Here is a 20,546-nt window from a genome sequence, read left to right as displayed (position 1 = left end):
GCCTTGTTTCACTACAACAGAGAATAGTGCATGACACTACACTGTTGAATCTTCCTCCAGCCTTATTTATATCCATCTTCCCCCTGACGTTTGTTTCTTCTATTCCCTAAAAGTAGGTATGGTAGAATAATTCACAAACTCATAAGATTTGAGTAACTGATTTTTCCCTTCAAGAAATGAAGTTAGAAAGGAGTAAGTTTTAGCTGTCACATATTGAAGTATTTGCTTAGCTAACATCTTAAAATACCCCTTGATCATGTGGGAGTTGTTCCTAAATGCCTAGACCAACAGTACAAATTCCTAGTTGAAACTCTGGCTTTTCAGAGGAAGATCTACACAAGTGATTTCATCTCTTTTCCTCTGTCTTTGCCTGTCTATTCTACCTCTCTCCAATTCCCATGTTCCCACTCTACCAGGTTCTCATTGCCAACAATGGCATTGCAGCAGTGAAATGCATGCGGTCTATCCGCCGGTGGTCTTATGAGATGTTTCGAAATGAACGTGCAATCCGATTTGTTGTCATGGTCACACCTGAAGACCTGAAAGCCAATGCAGGTAAGTTATGAACATTAAGAAAGCATCATCCTCAAGCATAAAACATTGAATGGCACAGCCTTTAAGGAGAAGAATGTTAACTCAGGGGGATTCCCAAACCCAAGGATTTCTCTTTTAAAAAGTGTCGATAGTAGGCATAGACAAGGATTGTGTTATATTTAACCTCAACGTAGACGCCTGTGTTCTAAGTAAAAATAGGTAGAAATTTAACCAAAGTGTCGATACCGGTTTTCAGTGTTGTTTGCTAAGCCACATTCTTTAGCATGTGTCAGTAGAAACGTTTGGAAGGAAATGCTATTTACCTTATGAGTTACATTGAATTTTAGAGCATTTTAAGGTTAAGATTGTTTTTTCCCCTCCTCCTGGGAGGGGGAGACCTCTTGGGACCCAAATAGGTTTCACTCTGCAGGCTCTTTGGCATATTCTCTCTGCTTAGATGGTTTTCCATCTGAGAGAGGCAGATAAAGACTATTGGTGTAGCTGAGAGGTCATGGCTAGTCCTTCCTCTTCATACTTTTTATCACTAAAGTATAATCTCTAAGACAGAGTACCCACAGATAACATTAGCTCTTTATTTTATTTTATTTTTTAAAAGTTATTTATTTATTTTTGGCTGCATTGGGTCTTCGTTGCTGCATGCGGGCTTTCTCTAGTTGCAGTGAGCAGGGGCTACTCTTCATTGCGGTGCGTGTGCTTCTCATTGTGGTGGCTTCTCTTGTTGTGGAGCACAGGCTCTAGGCATGTGGGCTTCAGTAGTTGTGGCATGCGGGCTCAGTAATTGTGGCATGCGGGCTCAGTAGTTGTGGCTCGCAGGCTCTAGAGCGCAGGCTCAGTAGTCGTGGCACATGGGCTTATTTGCTCCATGGCACGTGGGATCTTCCTGGACCAGGGCTCAAACCCATGTCCCCCGCATTTGCAGGCGGATTCTTAACCATTGCACCACCAGGGAAATCCAACATTAGCTCTTTAAAGGGCTGTCTTTTAAAGCTATTTTAGTCTTTATATGTACTCTCTATATTGAGACAATGATATTAAGACTATTCCTAAGGAGTAAGGGTTATTATCTTTAGAAATGAAGAAGGCACCAATTTATTGGAAAATAGATGTTAAATGAAATCATTTAGATTGACCCTTCAACACGTCTCAGCTGCAGTTTCGTATATGTGAAAGGAAAATCATGTCTATTTTACTGGATAGTTGTAATGATGAAATTGTGTATAATAAATGTAAAGTACCTTGCATGATTTCTTTTTCCTTGTTTCTCCTTGGTGCTCCTTTTAATTCATGTATTCATTCACTCAATGAACATGGAGACCCACAGTTTAATAAGATATGATCTTGCTCTAGGAAACAAATAATTTCAATACAATGAGTTAAGTGCTATAATAGAAATATGCACAGGGTACTGTGGAACACAGAGATGAGCCATCGTAACTCTGGCCCCTGCTCTTGGGTTAAGGGTTAAGAGGGGTTAACAGGGTAAAGAGAGCTTTCTGAAATGGGTTTTACCTAGGCAAGAATGAGTAAGAGTTAGTGAAGCAATTAGGGGGAAGATAAAGGTATTACAGGCAGAAAGAACGTATATGCAAATGTTTGAAGGTGTGACATAGTGGTTTCTGGAAACTGCAAGTGGCTTGTTAAAGTACAAGACATGATCTAGTATTTGTCAAGGATGGTCTTGTTTTTCATGTTAGCACCATCAACAAAGGCAAAATAGTAGATAATATAGTAATAAGAGCAAGGTGGGGGTTTTTTTTGGTGGGGAGACAGGTTTGGAGTACATGTGATACAAGAAGATTCTAGAAATCCTACAAAAAATTGAATATGTACTTCTAGAACTTAGAAATAATGAGAACTAGAGATTAAGAGTGTACATTATCGGCAAATATATGACAGTTAACACTACCTCCTGAAAGATCAGATAGAAAATGAAGAGAAGAGAGTTAAGGATGAAATTTTATAGAAGGCCAAAATTTAGGGATAGACTCAGGAAGATAGGCCCATAAACAGTGTTGAGAAGAAATGGTCAGAGAAACAGAAGAGAAAAGCAATGAGAAAAGAGAATTTCAATAAGGAAGGCTCAAAAGTGTCAGTAGTCCAATAAAATAGGAATCAAAATCTGTCTGGCGATTAGCTAATCATTGGTAACCTTTGCAGAAATAGTTTTGGTGGAACAATGTGAGTATGCAGACTAATATAGGAAGATAAGGAATGAATGGGATGAGACATGGAGACAGCCAATGTGGACAAGTTTTTTGAGAATTTTGGATGAGAAGGGAAAAAGGAAAGGCAGTAACTGAAGAGAAATTTGGGGTCAAGAGAGAATTTTTATTTTTCAGAATGGAAGAGACTTAGGAATGTTTCTGAGAGGAAGGAGCCAAGGGCAGGGGTGGGGGCCGGGGGGTAGCAGTACACAAGAGAGCTAGAGGAGATGGAAGGGGATGGGATCATGAGCACCAGTGGACAAAAGTACTCATATCTTTTGACTAAGAGAGTCTATTTCCTGGGGTTTATTCTGAGGAACAAAAATCAGTAATGGGGCAAATACGTTCATACAGGGATATTCATTGCAGTGTTATTTAAAATAACAAGAAACCAGGAATAACTTGTGCCCACCATTAGTGATTAGTTACGTAAAATCTGTTGCACCAATTCTATGAAATACCATGCACCCATTAAAAAATATTTTGTGGAGAGGAGCTTCAAGATGGTGGAAGAGTAAGATGTGGAGATCACCTTCCTCCCCACAAATACATCAGAAATACATCTACATATGGAACAACCCCTACAGAACACCTACTGAACGCTGGCAGAAGACCTCAGACCTCCCAAAAGGCAAGAAACTCCCCACGTACCTGGGTAGGGTAAAAGAAAAAAGAATAAACAGAGACAAAAGGATAGGGACGGGACCTGCACCAGTGGGAGGGAGCTGTGAAGGAGGAAAGGTTTCCACACACTAGGAAGCCCCTTTGTGGGCAGAGACTGCGGGTGGCAGAGGGGGGAAGCTTCGGAGCCATGGAGGAGAGCACAGCAACAGGGGTGCGGAGGGCACAGTGGAGAGATTCCTGCACAGAGGATCGGTGCCGACTGGCACTCACCAGCCCGAGAGGCTTGTCTGCTCACCAGCTGGGGCGGGCGGGGCTGGGAACTGAGGCTCAGGCTTCGGTCAGATCCCCAGGAGAGGACTGAACACAGCCTGAGGTGTGAACACAGCCTGAAGGGGTTAGTGCACAACGGCTAGCCGGGAGGGAGTCCAGGAAAAGATCTGGAACTGCCAAAGAGGCAAGAGACTTTTTCTTCCCTCTTTGTTTCCTGGTGTGCGAGGAGAGGGGATTCAGAGCACCGCTTAAAGGAGCTCCAGAGATGAGCGCGAGCCATGCTGCCCCAGAGACGGGCATGAGATGCTAAGGCTGCTGCTGCCGCCACCAAGAAGCCTGTGTGCAAGCACAAGTCACTATCCACACCTCCCCTCTTGGGAGCCTGTGCAGCCCGCCACTGACAGGGTCCCGTGATCCAGGGACAACTTCCCCAGGAGAACACACAGTGCGCATCAGGCTAGTTCAACGTCATGCCAGCCTCTATGATCATCTCTATAGATGCAGAAAAAGCTTTCAACAAAATTCAACACCGATTTGTGATAAAAACTCTCCAGAAAGTAGGCATAGAGAGAACTTACCTCAACATAATAAAGGCCATATATGACAAACCCACAGCCAACATCATTCTCAATGGTGAAAAACTGAAACCATATCCACTAAGATCAGGAACAAGACAAGGTTGCCCACTGTCACCACTATTATTCAACATAGTTTTGGAAGTTTTAGCCACAGCAATCAGAGAAGAAAAAGAAATAAAAGGAATCCAAATCAGAAAAGAAGAAGTAAAGTTGTCACTGTTTGCAGATGACATTATACTATACATAGAGAATGCTAAAGACTCTACCAGAAAACTACTAGAGCTAATCAATGAATTTGGTAAAATAGCAGGATACAAAATTAATGCACAGAAATCTCTTGCATTCCTATGCACTAATGATGAAAAATGGGAAAGAGAAATTAAGGAAACACTCCCATTTACCATTGCAAGAAAGAGAATAATATAACTAGGAATAAGCCTACCTAAGGAGAAGAAAGACCTGTATGCAGAAAACTATAAGACACTGATGAAAAAATTAAAGATGATACAAACAGATGGAGAGACATACCATGTTCTTGGATTGGAAGAATCAACATTGTGAAAATGACTATACTACCCAAAGCAATCTACAGATTCACTTCAATCCCTATCAAACTACCACTGGCATTTTTCACAGAACTAGAACAAAATATTTCACAATTTGTATGGAAACACAAAAGACCCCAAATAGCCAAAGCAATTTTGAGAAAGAAAAAGGGAGCTGGAGGAATCAGGCTCCTGGACTTCAGACTATACTACAAAGATACAATAATCAAGACAGTATGGTAGTGGCACAAAAACAGAAATGTAGATCAATGGAACAGGATAGAAAGCCCAGAGATAAACCCATACACATATGGTCACCTTGTCTTTGTTAAGGAGGCAAGAATATACAGTGGAGAAAAGACAGCCTCTTCAATAAGTGGTGCTGGGAAAACTGGACAGCTACATGTAAAAAAATGAAATTAGAACATGCCCTAACACCATACACAAAAATAAACTCAAAGTGGATTAAAGATCTAAATGTAAGGCCAGACACTATCAAACTCTTAGAGGAAAACATAGGCAGAACACTCTATGACATAAATCACAGCAAGATCCTTTTTGACCCAGCTCCTAGAGAAATGAAAATAAAAACAAAAATAAACAAATGGGACCTAACGAAACTTCAAAGCTTTTGCACAGCAAAGGAAACCATAAACAAGACAAAAAGACAAACCTCAGAATGGGAGAAAATATTTGCAAATGACAAAGGACTAATCTCCAAAATTTACATGCAGCTCAATATCAGAAAAACAGACAACCCAATCCAGAAATGGGCAGAAGACCTAAATAGACATTTCTCCAAAGAAGATATACAGATTGCCAAAAAACACATGAAAGAATGCTCAAGGGCTTCCCTGGTGGCGCAGTGGTTGAGAGTCCGCCTGCTGATGCAGGGGACGCGGGTTCATGCCCCGGTCCGGGAAGATCCCACCTGCCGCAGAACAGCTGGGCCCGTGAGCCATGGCCACCGAGCCTGCGCGTCCGGAGCCTGTGCTCTGCAACGGGAGAGGCCCCAACAGTGAGAGGCCCGCGTACCGCAAAAAAAAAAAAAAAAAGAATGCTCAACATCATTAATCATTAGAGAAATGCAAATCAAAACTACAATGAGGGCTTCTCTGGTGGCGCAGTGGTTGAGAGCCCGCCTGCCGATGCAGGGGACATGGGTTCGTGCTCCGGTCTGGGAAGATCCCACATGCTGTGGAGCGGCTGGGCCCGTGAGCCGTGGCTGCTGAGCCTGTGCATCCGGAGCCTGTGCTCTGCAACGGGAGAGGCCACAACAGTGAGAGGCCCGCGTACTGCAAAAAATAAAAAACAAAAAAAAAAACTACAATGAGATATCATCTCATACCGGTCAGAATGGCTGTCATCAAAATACGTACAAACAATAAATCCTGGAGAGGGTGTGGATAAAAGGGAACCCTCTTGCACTGTTGGTGGGAATGTAACTTGAGACAGCCACTATGGAGAACAGTATGGAGGTTCCTTAAAAAACTAAAAATAGGGGCTTCCCTGGTGGCGCAGTGGTTGAGAGTCTGCCTGCCGACGCAGGGGACACGGGTTCGTTCCCCGGTCCGGGAAGATCCCACATGCCATGGAGCGGCTGGGCCCGTGAGCCATGGCCGCTGAGCCTGCGCTTCCGGAGCCTGTGCTCCGCAACGGGAGAGGCTACAACAGTGAGAGGCCCGCGTACCACACACACACAAAAAAAACTAAAAAAAAAACCTAAAAATAGAACTATCATACAACCCAGCAACTCCACTACTGGGCATGTACCCTGAGAAAACCATAATTCAAAAAGAGTCATGTACCAAAATGTTCATTGCAGCTCTATTTACAATAAGCAGGACATGGAAGCAACCTAAGTGTCCATCAACAGATGAATGGATAAAGAAGATGTGGCACATATATACAATGGAATATTACTCAGCCATAAAAAGAATCAAAATTGAGTTATTTGTAGTGAGGTGGATGGACCTAGAGTCTGTCATACAGGGTGAAGTAAGTCACAAAGAGAAAAACAAAACAAAAACCATATGCAAACACATATATATGGAATAAAAAAAAAATGGTCATGAAGAACCTAGGGGCAAGACGGGAATAAAGACGCAGACCTGCTAGAGAATGTACTTGAGGATACTGGGAGGGGTAGGGTAAGCTGGGACAAAGTGAGAGAGTGGCATCGACATATATACACTACCAAACTTAAAATAGATAGTGAGAAGCAGCCGCATAGCACAGGGAAGTCAGCTCAGTGCTTTGTGACCACCTAGAGGGGTGGGATAGGGAGGGTGGGAGGGAGGGAGATGCAAGAGGGAAGAGATACGGGGACATATGTATATGTATAACTTATTCACTTTGTTATAAGGCAGAAACTAACACACCATTGTAAAGCAATTATACTCTAATAAGGATGTTAAAAAAATCAATAAAAACATTAAAAAAATTTTGTGGGATAACATTTATTGGTCTGAGTGCATTCTGACAAATTGTTACACTGTTTATCTATTACTGTGTAACAGTATTACCACAAATTTAACAACTTAAAACAATGGACATTTATTACCTCACAGTTTCTGTAGCTGGGTCTTCTGCTTCAGGTTATCACAAGGTTGCCATCAGCATTCAGCTGGGCCTGCAGTCTCATCTGAGGCTTGACTTGGGATGGATCTGTTTTCAAACTAACATGGTTGTTGACACCATTCAGTTTTCTGTTTGGACTGAGGACCTGATTGTGTTGCTGGTTGTTGGCTAGAGACTGCTCTTGGCTCCTTGTCACGTGGGCCACCCCAAAATGACTGCCTGCTTCCTCAAAGCCATCAAGGGAAAGTGTCCCAGTAAGATTGGCTACATTCTTATGCACTGTTAGTTTGGAAGTGACATCTCCTCATCTTTGCCATATTCTCTTGGCTAAAAGCAAGTCATAGATTGTGCCCACACCCAAGGAGAGGGGATAACTTAAGATATGAATACCTGGAGACTTAGGATCATGGGTCTGTCCAGCACAATTGCTTAGAAAAAAGTTGGCTGTAAGGAGACTGATAGCATGATATAATAATAGAAAGAAAGTACATTGTGTAGAGTCAGAGAAAAAAAAAAGGTGTAATGACATATATCAAAACAGCAATCTGGTTACCTCCGTGAGTGGTAGTTAAAGACAAGCGATAACCTAGAAAAACATGTGAACAGCAAAGAGTTTCTACCTGTAATATGAGCACAAGACACCCTTCAAAAGAAAATGAACAGAGAACATGAATAGATAGTCCATAAAAGAAGAATTTAAAAGGAACAATAAACACATGAAAAGAGATTCAATTCCAATGATAATCAAAGAAATGCAAACCAAAACAATAATAGATTGCGATTTTTAAAAATTTATAGGACTGGCAAAATTTCAAATTGATAATACCCAGTATAGGTGAGAGTATAGGCAATTTGGCACCCCCACTGCAAGTGAGAGTCTGAAGTGGTTTGGTTAGTATGGGAAGATATCCACAATATATTAAATTGGTTAGCAGTTTATGGTTTCTAGTATATCAAAGCATGAACTGATTATCTCTGAGTCGTGAGACAATGGGTGGTTTTGACTTTTAAGAAACAGCACATCCGGGGCTTCCCTGGTGGCGCAGTGGTTGAGAATCTGCCTGCCAATGCAGGGGACACGGGTTCGAGCCCTGGTCTGGGAAGATCCCACATGCCGCGGAGCAACTGGGCCCGTGAGCCACAACTACTGAGCCTGCGCGTCTGGAGCCTGTGCTCTGCAACGAGAGAGGCCGCGACAGTGAGAGGCCCGCGCACCGCGGTGAAGAGTGGCCCCCGCTTGCCACAACTAGAGAAAGCCCTCGCACAGAAACGAAGACCCAACACAGCCAAAAAGAATAAGTTAATTAATTAACTGAAAAAAAAAAAAAAAAAAAAAGCACATCCTGATATATTTTCTAAATTTTTAAATAATCAGCACGCTTTCCCTCATAATCAGAGAGAATGATACACCTGTTTTTATTCTGAACAAACTGTTAGGGCCTCATATCTTACTCAGTGGAATTTTTAAAGAAGGACTTAAAACCTTTAAAAATTAAGAGCACAAGATAAGAAACATAATAAATATGGTGGAGATGGACCTTGAGAAAGTTATTTAACTGCTCCAAGCCATAATTCCCTGTAAAGTAGTTGCTAATAATACATGTTATATATGATTATTGAGGATGAAATGAAATAATATATATAAAGTGCTTAGTACAGTCCCTGCACATTGTAGCTGCTCTGCCACAGTTACTGCCAGAAAAGGAAAAGAGAAACATCAGGTGACAGATTTGAAAGGGGATACTGAGCCAAAAAAAAAAAAAAAAAAAAAAAAGTAAGGAGGGAAAGAAGTTATCTTTTTAAAATATCTTTCCATCCAGATAAAGGTTTTTCAAGCACTTGATAGACTCCTATAACTAACCTTTCCTGTTTAGCCAGTCTACAGACCCTCCAGACTCTACCTGTTTCCCCATTCTGTCCCAGCTTTACAACAGGAAAAGGGCTTTCTCAGAATATGTAGTTCACGTTAAAGATAAAAGGTGTCACTGAGCTTTTTCTCAGAATATAATAATGGGCCTCTTAAGTGACAGATACATCATCCTTGATATAGGGATCATAAAAACCCTTTGAAAAGGTCACATGGTGAAAAGTTTGAGACCTGCTGTTTTAGTAGTATAAGAGCTCCTAACTATGAGATTACCATTTTTAGTACTGTGACTTAACAAAGAGCCTCCAAATAAATGGTTCTGGGAATTACCCCATTAATACAGTTTGTCCTGTGGTTACGTATGATGGTACCTGTCCTTTACACAGTTTTTGCTCTGCTGTTACATTTCTGAAAATAAAGCATGTGTTCTCTGTTAATTTGCTTGTGTTTTCAGAATACATTAAGATGGCAGATCATTATGTGCCAGTGCCAGGAGGACCAAACAACAACAACTATGCAAATGTGGAATTAATTCTTGACATTGCTAAAAGGATCCCAGTACAAGTAAGAGAGGCCAGCGTCTCCTCAAAATCCAAATTCAGACTTTTTTAAAAAAAATTTTTATGGGAGTATAGTTGATTTGCAATGTTGTATTTCTGTTGTACAGCAAAGTGAGTCAGTTATACGTAAACATCTATCCACTCTTTTTTAGATTCTTTTCCCACATAGGCCATTACAGGGTATTGAGAAGAGTTTCCTTTGCCAAATTCAGCCATTTTACAGTTGGGCACAAGGGGATAGCCAGTGAAGAACTTTTAATTTTATATAAAGCATCTTTGTTGAACGTTGGTAAAAGCCTTTATATGGGATACAACAGACAGGGAAAGGAAAGGTGGAAAGAATGGAATGAGCCAACATAAAGTAAATGTAATCCAAACAAGAGGTTTGTAAGGGTCTTTCAGAGATTATTCTATCCATTTCACCTTCAAACCTCCTAGTAAGTAAAAGTTGCCTGTTTCCAGTGGAATACTCTTAGTCCAGAATACGGCAGAGTAGAAGGAGGTTGTTTCTTCCCTATCACATTGTGTTAAGGAGTTTAGGGTAAGTGTCTTAAAGCCCAAAGAGAAAAAAACTCGGGATTTGTATGGCAGTATAACCACTAGATATAAAGGTGGAGTTGGGTGGCCAAAGTAATTCAATCTGTGGAAGAAAACCAACATTTCTACAAGAGGCTCTATAGAGTCTAGTTGAAAGGCTATGAACTGAGTTTCCTAAAGAGCAACAATACTAGCTGGTTCTTAATATCAGTTTCAACCTGTTTTTGACCTCTTCAGAGGTTTTACCACAATGGACTGTTTATTGTTGTTGTGTGAAAAGTTTGCCAAGAGTCAGGCATGGAAGCTGAATTAGGCATTAGGCTGCCATGGAGCTATTGTACCTCATGGAGCTATTGTACCTCATGGAGGAGGGCCAGTCTTGGTAGAAAGTAATACAGTTTATCATGTTCCTTTTAGTATGAATTTTAAGAATGAATCATATTGTGTTCCCTTGTAGGCAGTTTGGGCTGGCTGGGGTCATGCTTCTGAGAATCCTAAGCTCCCAGAACTTCTTTTGAAAAATGGCATCGCCTTCATGGGTAAGCCTTTCTGACATACTGTTCCTGCCTTTCTGTTTCTCTCTGTCATTTTGGCACTGGGCTCTTAGTTTTTCATCAGTCAGCAGCTCTCCGAGTAACCCTTTTCTTCATTTCTTTTTCTTTAACCCTTCATCATTTCTTACATCTTGCATCTTTTTTGTGTGTCTGTGTGTGATACGCGGGCCTCTCACTGTTGTGGCCTCTCCCGTTGCGGAGCACAGACTCCGGATGCTCAGGCTCAGCGGCCATGGCTCACGGGCCCAACTGCTCCGCGGCATGTGGGATCTTCCCAGACTGGGGCACGAACCCGTGTCCCCTGCATCAGCAGGCGGACTCTCAACCACTGCGCCACCAGGGAAGCTCACATCTTGCATCTTGATTGTGTTTTTTGTCCCCAGATTCTTTTCTATGAGATATGGAGGAGGCTCTGATTTCCAGAACACTGGCCTTTAAAAACTTTGCCATTAACATTAAGAAAACATGTGGAGAAATGACCTATTTTTATATAGAAAAGATAATTGAATACTTAGGATACGCTGGCAGTGTGCCCTTAAATATGAATCATTTCTTTCACATTTAAGCATATAGATTATATTCCTATAAGAGAGCTATTTCTTCTGACTTTTCTGCTATCCTATACGGAGAGAAAATTTGAGGTTGTATGGCTCAAAGTGTTTCTGTCTCTATCTCTGCAATGATGATTATGCTTTGTAAAGCCTATTAAAGATAAATCTTCCGTTTGGGTTTCCATAAGACCAAGGAGAGTATAATATTTTAAACTTGAACACCAAAACTTTATTGTCCTTACTTCAGGATATTGGTTAAAAAAAAAAAGAAAGAAAGACTTTGTTAATATGGTAAAGTTGGATCATGACAGATGATAAAATCAGAGTTACATTTGTCAGGAATTTAATTCAGCATATATTTATATATATTGAATTCTCCCTGAATGCAGAAATTTACCACATTAGGTTCTATGAAGGGTACAAAGAGGAGCCAAAACATAGTAGTCCCCATAATCAAGTTTCTGATGTTGATGATATGTGCTGTAGGGGATACAAGACAAATACAAAAATAATTATATGGAAGACAAAATACATGTGACAGAAACGAGGCCAAAATGTTACAGTCAGGGTTCTTTCCTTGTCTTGTTTTCAGGTCCTCCAAGCCAGGCCATGTGGGCTTTGGGGGATAAGATTGCATCTTCCATAGTGGCTCAAACTGCAGGTATCCCAACTCTTCCATGGAGTGGCAGTGGTAAGAAATTATTTGTTTGTATCTTGAAGTGTAGAAAAGCTCGGTAGAATATTTGGGACTGTGGCCTTGGGGCTTAAGCCTGCTTTAAAATGTGTTGGATATTTGACAGAAATAGAATACACATTAATTAATGGTATCTTGTATCTCCTGGCTTAATTGTTGTACCTGTGATTTTATCATGTCTTAAGAATGTAAATTTTGTACCAGGTATGTAGATGCTAAATTGTAATGTAAATGATCTTGGGACTTAATTTGGAGAAACTCTGAGAAAACTCATCTGGTTCTGTGGATTCAGATCTACTCTGGGTAGGCTAGAATCTTCCTCAGAGATGGACTTCTTAGGTGGAATAGGCCTTTGAACCTGCCTGGGAGGTGACTGGAATCACTAAGAAAAAACTAAAACCCACCTACTCAGATGCTTGCCTGCCAGTATTCTTCATGCCTTCCTTTCCTTTCCTTTCCTTTCCTTTTCCTTTCCCTTTCCCTTTCCCTTTCCCTTTCCCTTTCCCTTTCCCTTTCCTTTCCTTTCCTTTCCTTCTTTCCTTTCTCTCTCTCTCTCTCCCCCTCTCTCCCTCTCTCCCTTCCTCCCTCTCTTCCTCCCTCCCTCCCTCCCTTCCTCCCTCCCTCCCTCCCTCCCTCGCTCCCTCCCTCCCTTCCTCCCTCCCTCCCTCCCTCCCTTCTTGCTTCCTTCCTTCCTTTCTTTCTCTTTCTGTTTATTTAATCTTTATTTTAAAATTTTTATATTGGAGTATAGTTGATTAACAATGTTGTGTTAGTTTCAGGTGTACAGCAAAGTGATTCAGTTATGCATATACATGTATCTGTTCTTTTTTTAATACATTTATTTATTTTATTTATTTATTTTTGGCTGCGTTGGGTCTTCATTGCTGCACACGGGCTTTCTCTAGTTGCAGCGAGTGGGGGTTACTTTCCGTTGCGGTGTGCAGGCTTCTCATTGCGGTGGCTTCTCCTGCTGTGGAACACAGTCTCTAGGCGCACGGTCTTCAGTAGTTGTGGTACATGGGCTCAGTAGCTGTGGCGCATGGGCTTAGTTGTTCTGCGGCATGTGGGATCTTCCCGGACCAGAGATTGAACCTGTGTCCCTTGCATTGGCAGGCGGATTCTTAATCATTGTGCCACCAGAAAAGTCCCTCTATTCTTTTTTGCCAGTGTTTTCTTGATTTGAGCCCACAGTCAATTGATGATTTGTTTTGCTTGTTTAATACCATTCAACCTCTCATTTGCCCTTGATGCAGAAAAATGAGGTCAATAATCAACCTTTCTTTTGGACATGCAGAAGGATGAATTTTTTGTAAAAATGATTTATTCTTGACGAATCCCTTGAAGAGTGCGTTGTGAATTATTATAGCTGATAACAACATGAACTTTTGTTTTTTGGTACTGAAGCACAGAGAGCAAACATACACTAAAACCTCTTCCGAATAGGAACTACCATTGTCTTGAGTCAGAACAGATGTGAACTCTTGTTACTCTGGCTCTCCAGGGGGATTGCAATATCCTCTCCAGACCGGCTGGGTCAAACAGTTTAAAATAAAACGTTGAATTTGTTCTTGTTTGAGTGGAGAGGCTATACCATTCCCTTTGTGGCTGAGTACAGGGACATTCAGGGAGTGTGGAATCATGACTCTGCTGAGGCCAATAAAACCGCCATTTCCATTTCCAAGAGCTCATAAAGACTGAATTATTTCTCAGACCTCTGGCCCTGAAGCAGCCCTGAACACACACATCAAAGGTATTTTGCCTGCTGAGTTTATGTGAGAAGTCTGACGTGCTTTTTTGTTTGTTTGTTTTGTCTTGTATGTCCTTGCATTTTTTTAAATTGCTGCTTGTTAGCTCTCTTGGCTTTCTCCAGCAACAGAACCCAAGTGGCCAGGTGTTGCTATAGATAAATCCTGCTAACTCCAAGGACTGATCAGGGTTTTATGGTATCCTTCTTTCTCCCATCTACCCTCAATTTTGGATAAATATGAAAGCATTTTAAAGAAGGTACTGGTGGTCCAGTGGTTAGGATTCGGCACGTTCACTGCCATGGGCCTGCGTTTAATCTCTGGTTGGGAAACTTAAGATCCTGCAAGCCATGTGGCACTGCCAAAAAAACAGTGGGGGGAAGTAAAGAAGGTATAAGCAGAAAACTGACAAGAACAGAAGCTTTTGTAGCTGCTTTTAAGTCACTGTTATCTATTGCAGGTCTTTGTGTGGACTGGCACGAAAATGATTTTTCAAAACGTATCTTAAATGTTCCTCAGGAACTATATGAAAAAGGTTGTGTGAAGGATGTGGATGACGGGCTGAAGGTAAGTTACTAACTCTAGGGAGTGATGTTTTTCAACGGACCACTTACAGTCCCAAATACAGGGATTTGGAGCCTGGTTCATGATATACACCCATGATGGCATTAGGGTTGTAAGACCAGGAGGTATAGTTTATAGAATGAGGAAGTGACCTACTTTTAAAAAAAATAATTTAAATTTTTTTTTTTTTTTTTTTTTTTTTTTTTTTGCGGTATGCGGGCCTCTCACTGTTGTGGCCTCTCCCGTTGCGGAGCACAGGCTCCGGACGCGCAGGCTCAGCGGCCATGGCTCACGGGCCCAGCCGCTCCACGGCATGTGGGATCTTCCCGGACCGGGGCACGAACCCATGTCCCCTGCATCGGCAGGCGGACTCTCAACCACTGCGCCACCAGGGAAGCCCTTAAATTTGTTTTGAAGCAAGCCGTTCACCTGGACAGAACATTTCTTAGGTGGTTAAATCAGAGCTTTAAGGAGGTTCTGATTCTATTCTCTACCACCTGTTAGTATTTGTGTGCATGCAGGGGGAGTTGGGGGCAAACAACACTTTTTGCCCTACTTGAGTTCAGAACCAAGAAGCCGGGCAGAGAGGGATCAAAATGTCAGCTTTATTATGAAAAGAGATGATGGTGAAAATGGTTTAAGTGTGTCGCAACAGTCAGATTCGTAAACTGAATGTCAGTTAAGCAGACTCGCTCACTGGTTACTGGTGGTGTGAATAACCACAGAGGCAGAGCTTTTGCCATTCAGTTTATTGTATGGCTGAGAGCTGGCAAAGAGCATATGTTCTGTGTACTGGGCTGATCCCAAAGGGGAAAAGGCTGAGCTATACATGCTCAGTTTCTCCTTCCAAACCGACCGATCACAGAATTCATTCTTTTTCCCTTGAGGAGGAGTGAGGGAGGGAGCTGATAGAGGCTGAAACTATTACTCTAATTATTGTCTGTCCATGTAGAAACATGAACCCAAGCAAAAGGAGGTCGGCTCTCTAACATTACTTTTTCTTTCTTCATAGTTCTCTCCAGTTTGTTCCCCTTTCACTTTTTAATTAGTTGGAAGTGTCAGCTATGCCTCCAAGGAGATAATGAAAGAGGCTATATTTTAGAAAAACACACTACTCTTGTTTGACTTGTATGTTATAAATTCAGGAGGAACACTGAATGCTCAACTAATTTTGCTCTGTTGTTTGCATTTCAAGTTAAGCATCCTGTAATCTCCTTAATAAGAAGAATTAATATTTCTAATTGAATTGCTAATGCTATGTTCTATTTGATATAATTTGCAAAAGAGTAGAAGCCCTTTGTAGGAAATTAGCTATTTTGCTTATCAGTTAAAATTCCTTTTTTTCCTGGTTATAAACATAAAATTTTCTGGTAGAAAATTTGGAAAGTAAGAAAAGAGATGATAAAACCTATAAGCCCAGCATCCAAAGATAAGTCTTGTTAACATATTCATATATTTTCTTCCAGCCTTTTTTGATTCATATAATGATAATCTTTATTAGTAGATTCCCACAACTATAATTATTATGATAATTGTAAAATTAGGGTCTTACTATATACATTGTTTTTGTAATCCTAGGTTTTTTTCTACCTATACATAAGCATTTTCCTCGTGGCATTAAAATTCTTCTAAAATATTTTAAATGGATGACCTGTGCCTAGAGCTTTTATATATTTTTAAAAGGCCTGCCTTTTTCTTATATCATGTGGGCTATGTATTTATTATTATTATTTTTTGGCTGCGTTTGGTCTTCGTTGCTGCTCACGGGCTTTCTCTAGTTGTAGCGAGCGGGGTCCACTCTTCGTTGTGGTGCGTGGGCTTCTCACTGCGGTATCTTCTCTTGTTGCGGAGCCCGGGCTCTAGGTGCATGGGCTTCAGTAGTTGTGGCACACGGGCTCAGTAGTTGTGGCTCGCGGGCTCTAGAGCGCAGCCTCAGTAGTTGTGGCACACGGGCTGAGTTGTTCTGTGGCATGTGGAATCTTCCCAGACCAGGGCTCGAACCTGTGTCCCCTGCATTGGCAGGCAGATTCTTAACCACTGTGCCAGCATGGAAGCCCCCCTCCTACTTTTTTTTTAAATCTTTCTCACAACTGTGGCTGTTTCTTCATTTATCACCCAGTGATTGAGTTCATCACGCTAATTTTGTTTATAAGCATAGAAGTGAATAGTTAAGAGAGTTGAGAAGAGATGGGACTGTGAGTGAAGGATTTTCATGCGTAATCTACTGACAAAAATTAAAATGTGAAATGGTCTTTTTCTGGTGACACGTTTTTTAGATATTGTTACAACGTAAACCGTGAAAGACTGGAATGTTTTGACAAAGGAATGACTCAGTTATTTTAGACTTTTGGTTAACTTTTCCCCAATTTACTTTTTGCCTTGACTATAATATGGACATCTTCCATATCGTTGCATGTAAAGGCTACCTCATTCCTTTAATAATTGCATAGTAGTCTAGTAAATAGGTATATCTTGATTTAACTGGCTCTTTACTTAATGGATATATAATTAAATATTCAAAACGTTTTGGGCTCGTCACCTGATCATTATAAAATACTGTAAATGTGAAAAGCACATTTAGAGCATGTGTTGAAAATTAGTTTTCTGACTACTTTCATTAATATTTTTGTATCTTGTTATTTTTATCTTTATCAAAAAGTTGAGTGAGAAAAGTTTCTGGATATGTGAGATTCCTGATTTGTTGAGTCTTATATGTTGTCGGAGGGTCAGAAGCTGTGCTGAGGCCATCAGCTTATAATAAGTGAACTGTGTATGTCTTTTTGTCTTTTTTTAAAATAAAAATTATGGAATAAAGACAGGAAGTGTATACTCTGGTAACTTGAAAATAAAATAAAATAAAATAAAAATTATGGGTAATAGACAAATTCTTGCATCTTATGAGAAATTCTAATAATACAGAAATATATACAGTAAAAAGTGAAAGTTTATATCTACTCATCTTCCTTTTATAAATCACTGCTGGTGGATTTTCTAGACTTGTTTTTTTATACTTACATAGGTAAGTGTGTGAATGCACACATAATTATACATATAGTTTTACTTTGTTTTTGATCTATATGGGATTATCTTAGATTGAAACATACAAAATTGCCAGTATTCAACCATTTTTTTACCTATCAAAAAAATGCAGTTTCTTCTTGTTCAACCCAATAGTACAAATATTACTCAGGTACTTTTCTCCCCCACCTAATAGTATATCTTCAGGATCTTTCTATTTTGCTATATATAGACCTACCAAATGACAGCATTTTTAAAGGGAGAAAATGCCAGTTTTCTCCTTCCCTACTAATACCATTCTCACTTCCATTTTTCTCTTTCTTCTTGAAGGCAGCGGAGGAAGTTGGATATCCAGTAATGATCAAGGCCTCGGAAGGAGGAGGAGGGAAGGGAATCAGAAAAGTCAACAATGCAGATGACTTCCCTAACCTCTTCAGACAGGTAGAGTACAAGCTGTCGTTATTTATTGGAACTAACATGTATATCAGAGATGCATGTAATTTGGATGTCCAGAAAATATTTAGATTTTTTTGTCTACAGCTAATCTTGTCTTTCTTTCTAGCCTCTACCTGCTTATTAGCAGGGCAAAAGAATTAATAAAATGTCCAGTTCAATTTAAGGTTTTATTCATTTAGGTAATACAAGCAGTAGAGTTATTCTGTCTTATATAAAACTGCTCAGTTTCTCAGATAGCTCTTCTGCATATGGTTTGTGTGGCTCATAGGAACTCATAGTAACAAGCAAGAGTCAGTACCTTTCTGCATTTTTGTGTCCCTCTTCTGCTGGCACTTTAGACAATGTATGTGACACGGTTAATTCCTGATCTGGATGCTCTTGGTCTGGCCTCACTCAAGCTCTTTGATTGACTTCACCTCACTTCAGTTCAAATTGGCTGCAGACTCCTGAGTTTCTGTCATGTGTTCTGGCCCAGCAGTCTATAATACCGTGGCCTGTACTGCATGGTCACCACACCCTGGCACAGGGACCCTGTGGCAGGCGCATGTTCTATGAGAACGGAGGGTGGCTCAGGAAAGCTAAACCTAGGCTTTCTCTTTGCCTAATCCTCTGATTTGCAGCCAAGGATGTGGCCATACTACAAGTTGGTCGTGGAGGCCAAAGAAATGATTTCTTTTCAGAATCTTAGAGAAAGAATCCGAAGACAGGAGTCTCTTTTTCCTGCCCTCAGAGTTACCCTTACATACTTGACTCACTTCTTTTTTTCTCCTACCAATACCCAGAAAAAGGAAAATTGGGACACCTTCTGGCCTTTTCACTTTCCTAGCTTCCCACTTTTTCTTATTTTTCCCAGCATCTTTTACTTTGTACCATCTTTTACTGGTACCCCTAGCTGCATATTATTTGCCCTTTTTTGTTTTTTTCTTTAAACCATTCAGCACCAAACTTTTTGCTTCATTGTCATGAGCTAAAGAGAAAAACTCTGTGAGCTGGGTCTTCCATGATTTGATATACTAGACAAAGAAAGTGATAAAGGTATTGTTTTGCTGCATTATCCTATTTTGAGTGTCAGTATTTGAATATTACCTGTCATTTACTTTATATTCCTTCTATAATAATTCTAATTTCATAAGCAGGTCATGGCTCATGTTAATTTTTTAAAATGTTAACTCCTTTAGATAATTCAAAATTACTTATTACTGTGGAATCAAGTAGTTGAAATATCTAGAATACTAAGATTAGGAAGTTTTACGTAAAAGTCCTTAAGTTCCAATAATGATTAACTAAGTAACTCAAATCAGTCCTCCCACTGAGAGCAAACTAGAAAAGGTGGCCAAATTAAAAAAAAAAAAAAATCTGTTTTAAGGCACTAGAGATCTTTCAAGGCAATGAAGAACTTGGGGGCTAAGATATAGGAGAAAAATGAAACCCAGAGAGGTCTCATGTTTGAGGCCATTTTTTCCCTAGAGATATCCTTTAGTTTGAGAAGAAGCAGTTGAAAAGCTGATTAGATTTTTCAACAGTCTTATAAGACTAAAAGGACAAAACTTAGACTGTAGGGTTTGCTGAGGAGGGTTCCCTGGGAAACCTCCCACATTTTAGGTTGGGATCTTGAAGGACTAAGAATGAACTAGAAATAGACCAGTTCTCAAAGGGACTAAATCTCAGCTTCAAAATGCTTAACTCTTGATTCTAGCATGGTGTTCTAGGGTTGCTAGCGTCCCTAGCTACCAGCAGGAAGCAAATATAAATTCTCTCTAGAGAAAGGTAACATCCAGAACCTCAAATTATTTCTATTAATTTTTCAAATGCAGTTTCAAGCAGCCAATTAAAAATAAGCAAGCATCACAACATTGTAAATCAACTGTACTTCAATAAAATAAATTAAAAAAATAAGCAAGCGTATCAAATTATGTGATTGAAAATCAAGAAAAATAAAAGCCAATAGAAACAGACCCACAGAGGGTTTAGATAATGGATCCATCAGACAAGGACTTTAAAGTAACTATATTTAATGTATTCAAGGAAATTAAAGATAAGATTGAGAATTTGGGCAGACAACTGGAAACCATAAAGAAGTAGCAAATGAAAATTCTAGAACCGAAAATGCAATAACTAAAATTAAGTCAATAGAGGAGTTTAATGGCATATTAGATGCAGTTGAAGAGAGAATTAGTGACTGGATGATAGGTCAGAAGAAAATTCAGACTGAAGCATGAAGAGACAAAAAGGATGAAAAATACAGAAAAGAGCATGTAAGAGAGTATTTGCAAAGATGACCATGTTAACTCCTCCCATCCCTATATACAGACCTTTTTTTTTTTTTTTTTTTTTTTTTGCGGTATGCGGGTCTCTCACTGTTGTGGCCTCTCCCTTTGCGGAGCACAGGCTCCGGACGCGCAGGCCCAATGGCCATGGCCCACGGGCCCAGCCGCTCCGCGGCATGTGGGATCCTCCCGGACCAGGGCACGAATCCGTGTCCTCTGCCTCGGCAGGCGGACTCTCAACCACTGTGCCACCAGGGAAGCCCTACACACCTTTTTATAGTATGATTTTGCCTTCTTCCCATCAAGAAATAGAGTCTTTTTTTCCCATCCTTTGAATTTTGGTTGGCCTTGTGACTTGGGTTGACCAATAGAATGTG

At 40.5% G+C, this 20,546-nt stretch overlaps 1 protein-coding gene across 4 annotated transcripts in view; it reads left to right on the top strand.

Annotated features, from left to right (window-relative positions):
* ACACA (acetyl-CoA carboxylase alpha) overlaps positions 1 to 20,546 on the top strand; it is a 234,806-nt gene that overhangs the window by 48,349 nt on the left and 165,911 nt on the right. For all 4 annotated transcript variants that reach the window (XM_032617795.1, XM_032617792.1, XM_032617791.1 and 1 more), the window contains 6 exons: positions 417 to 555; positions 9,678 to 9,787; positions 10,778 to 10,859; positions 12,018 to 12,116; positions 14,325 to 14,431; positions 17,777 to 17,887. In XM_032617795.1, coding sequence (XP_032473686.1) covers positions 417 to 555; positions 9,678 to 9,787; positions 10,778 to 10,859; positions 12,018 to 12,116; positions 14,325 to 14,431; positions 17,777 to 17,887 — 648 coding nt within the window. The remainder of the gene's footprint in view (positions 1 to 416; positions 556 to 9,677; positions 9,788 to 10,777; positions 10,860 to 12,017; positions 12,117 to 14,324; positions 14,432 to 17,776; positions 17,888 to 20,546) is intronic.

The sequence above is a fragment of the Phocoena sinus genome, chromosome 20 (genome assembly GCF_008692025.1).
Source record: "Phocoena sinus isolate mPhoSin1 chromosome 20, mPhoSin1.pri, whole genome shotgun sequence".
NCBI classification, from domain to species: domain Eukaryota; kingdom Metazoa; phylum Chordata; class Mammalia; order Artiodactyla; family Phocoenidae; genus Phocoena; species Phocoena sinus.
This window is presented reverse-complemented; position numbering and strand designations above follow the sequence as displayed.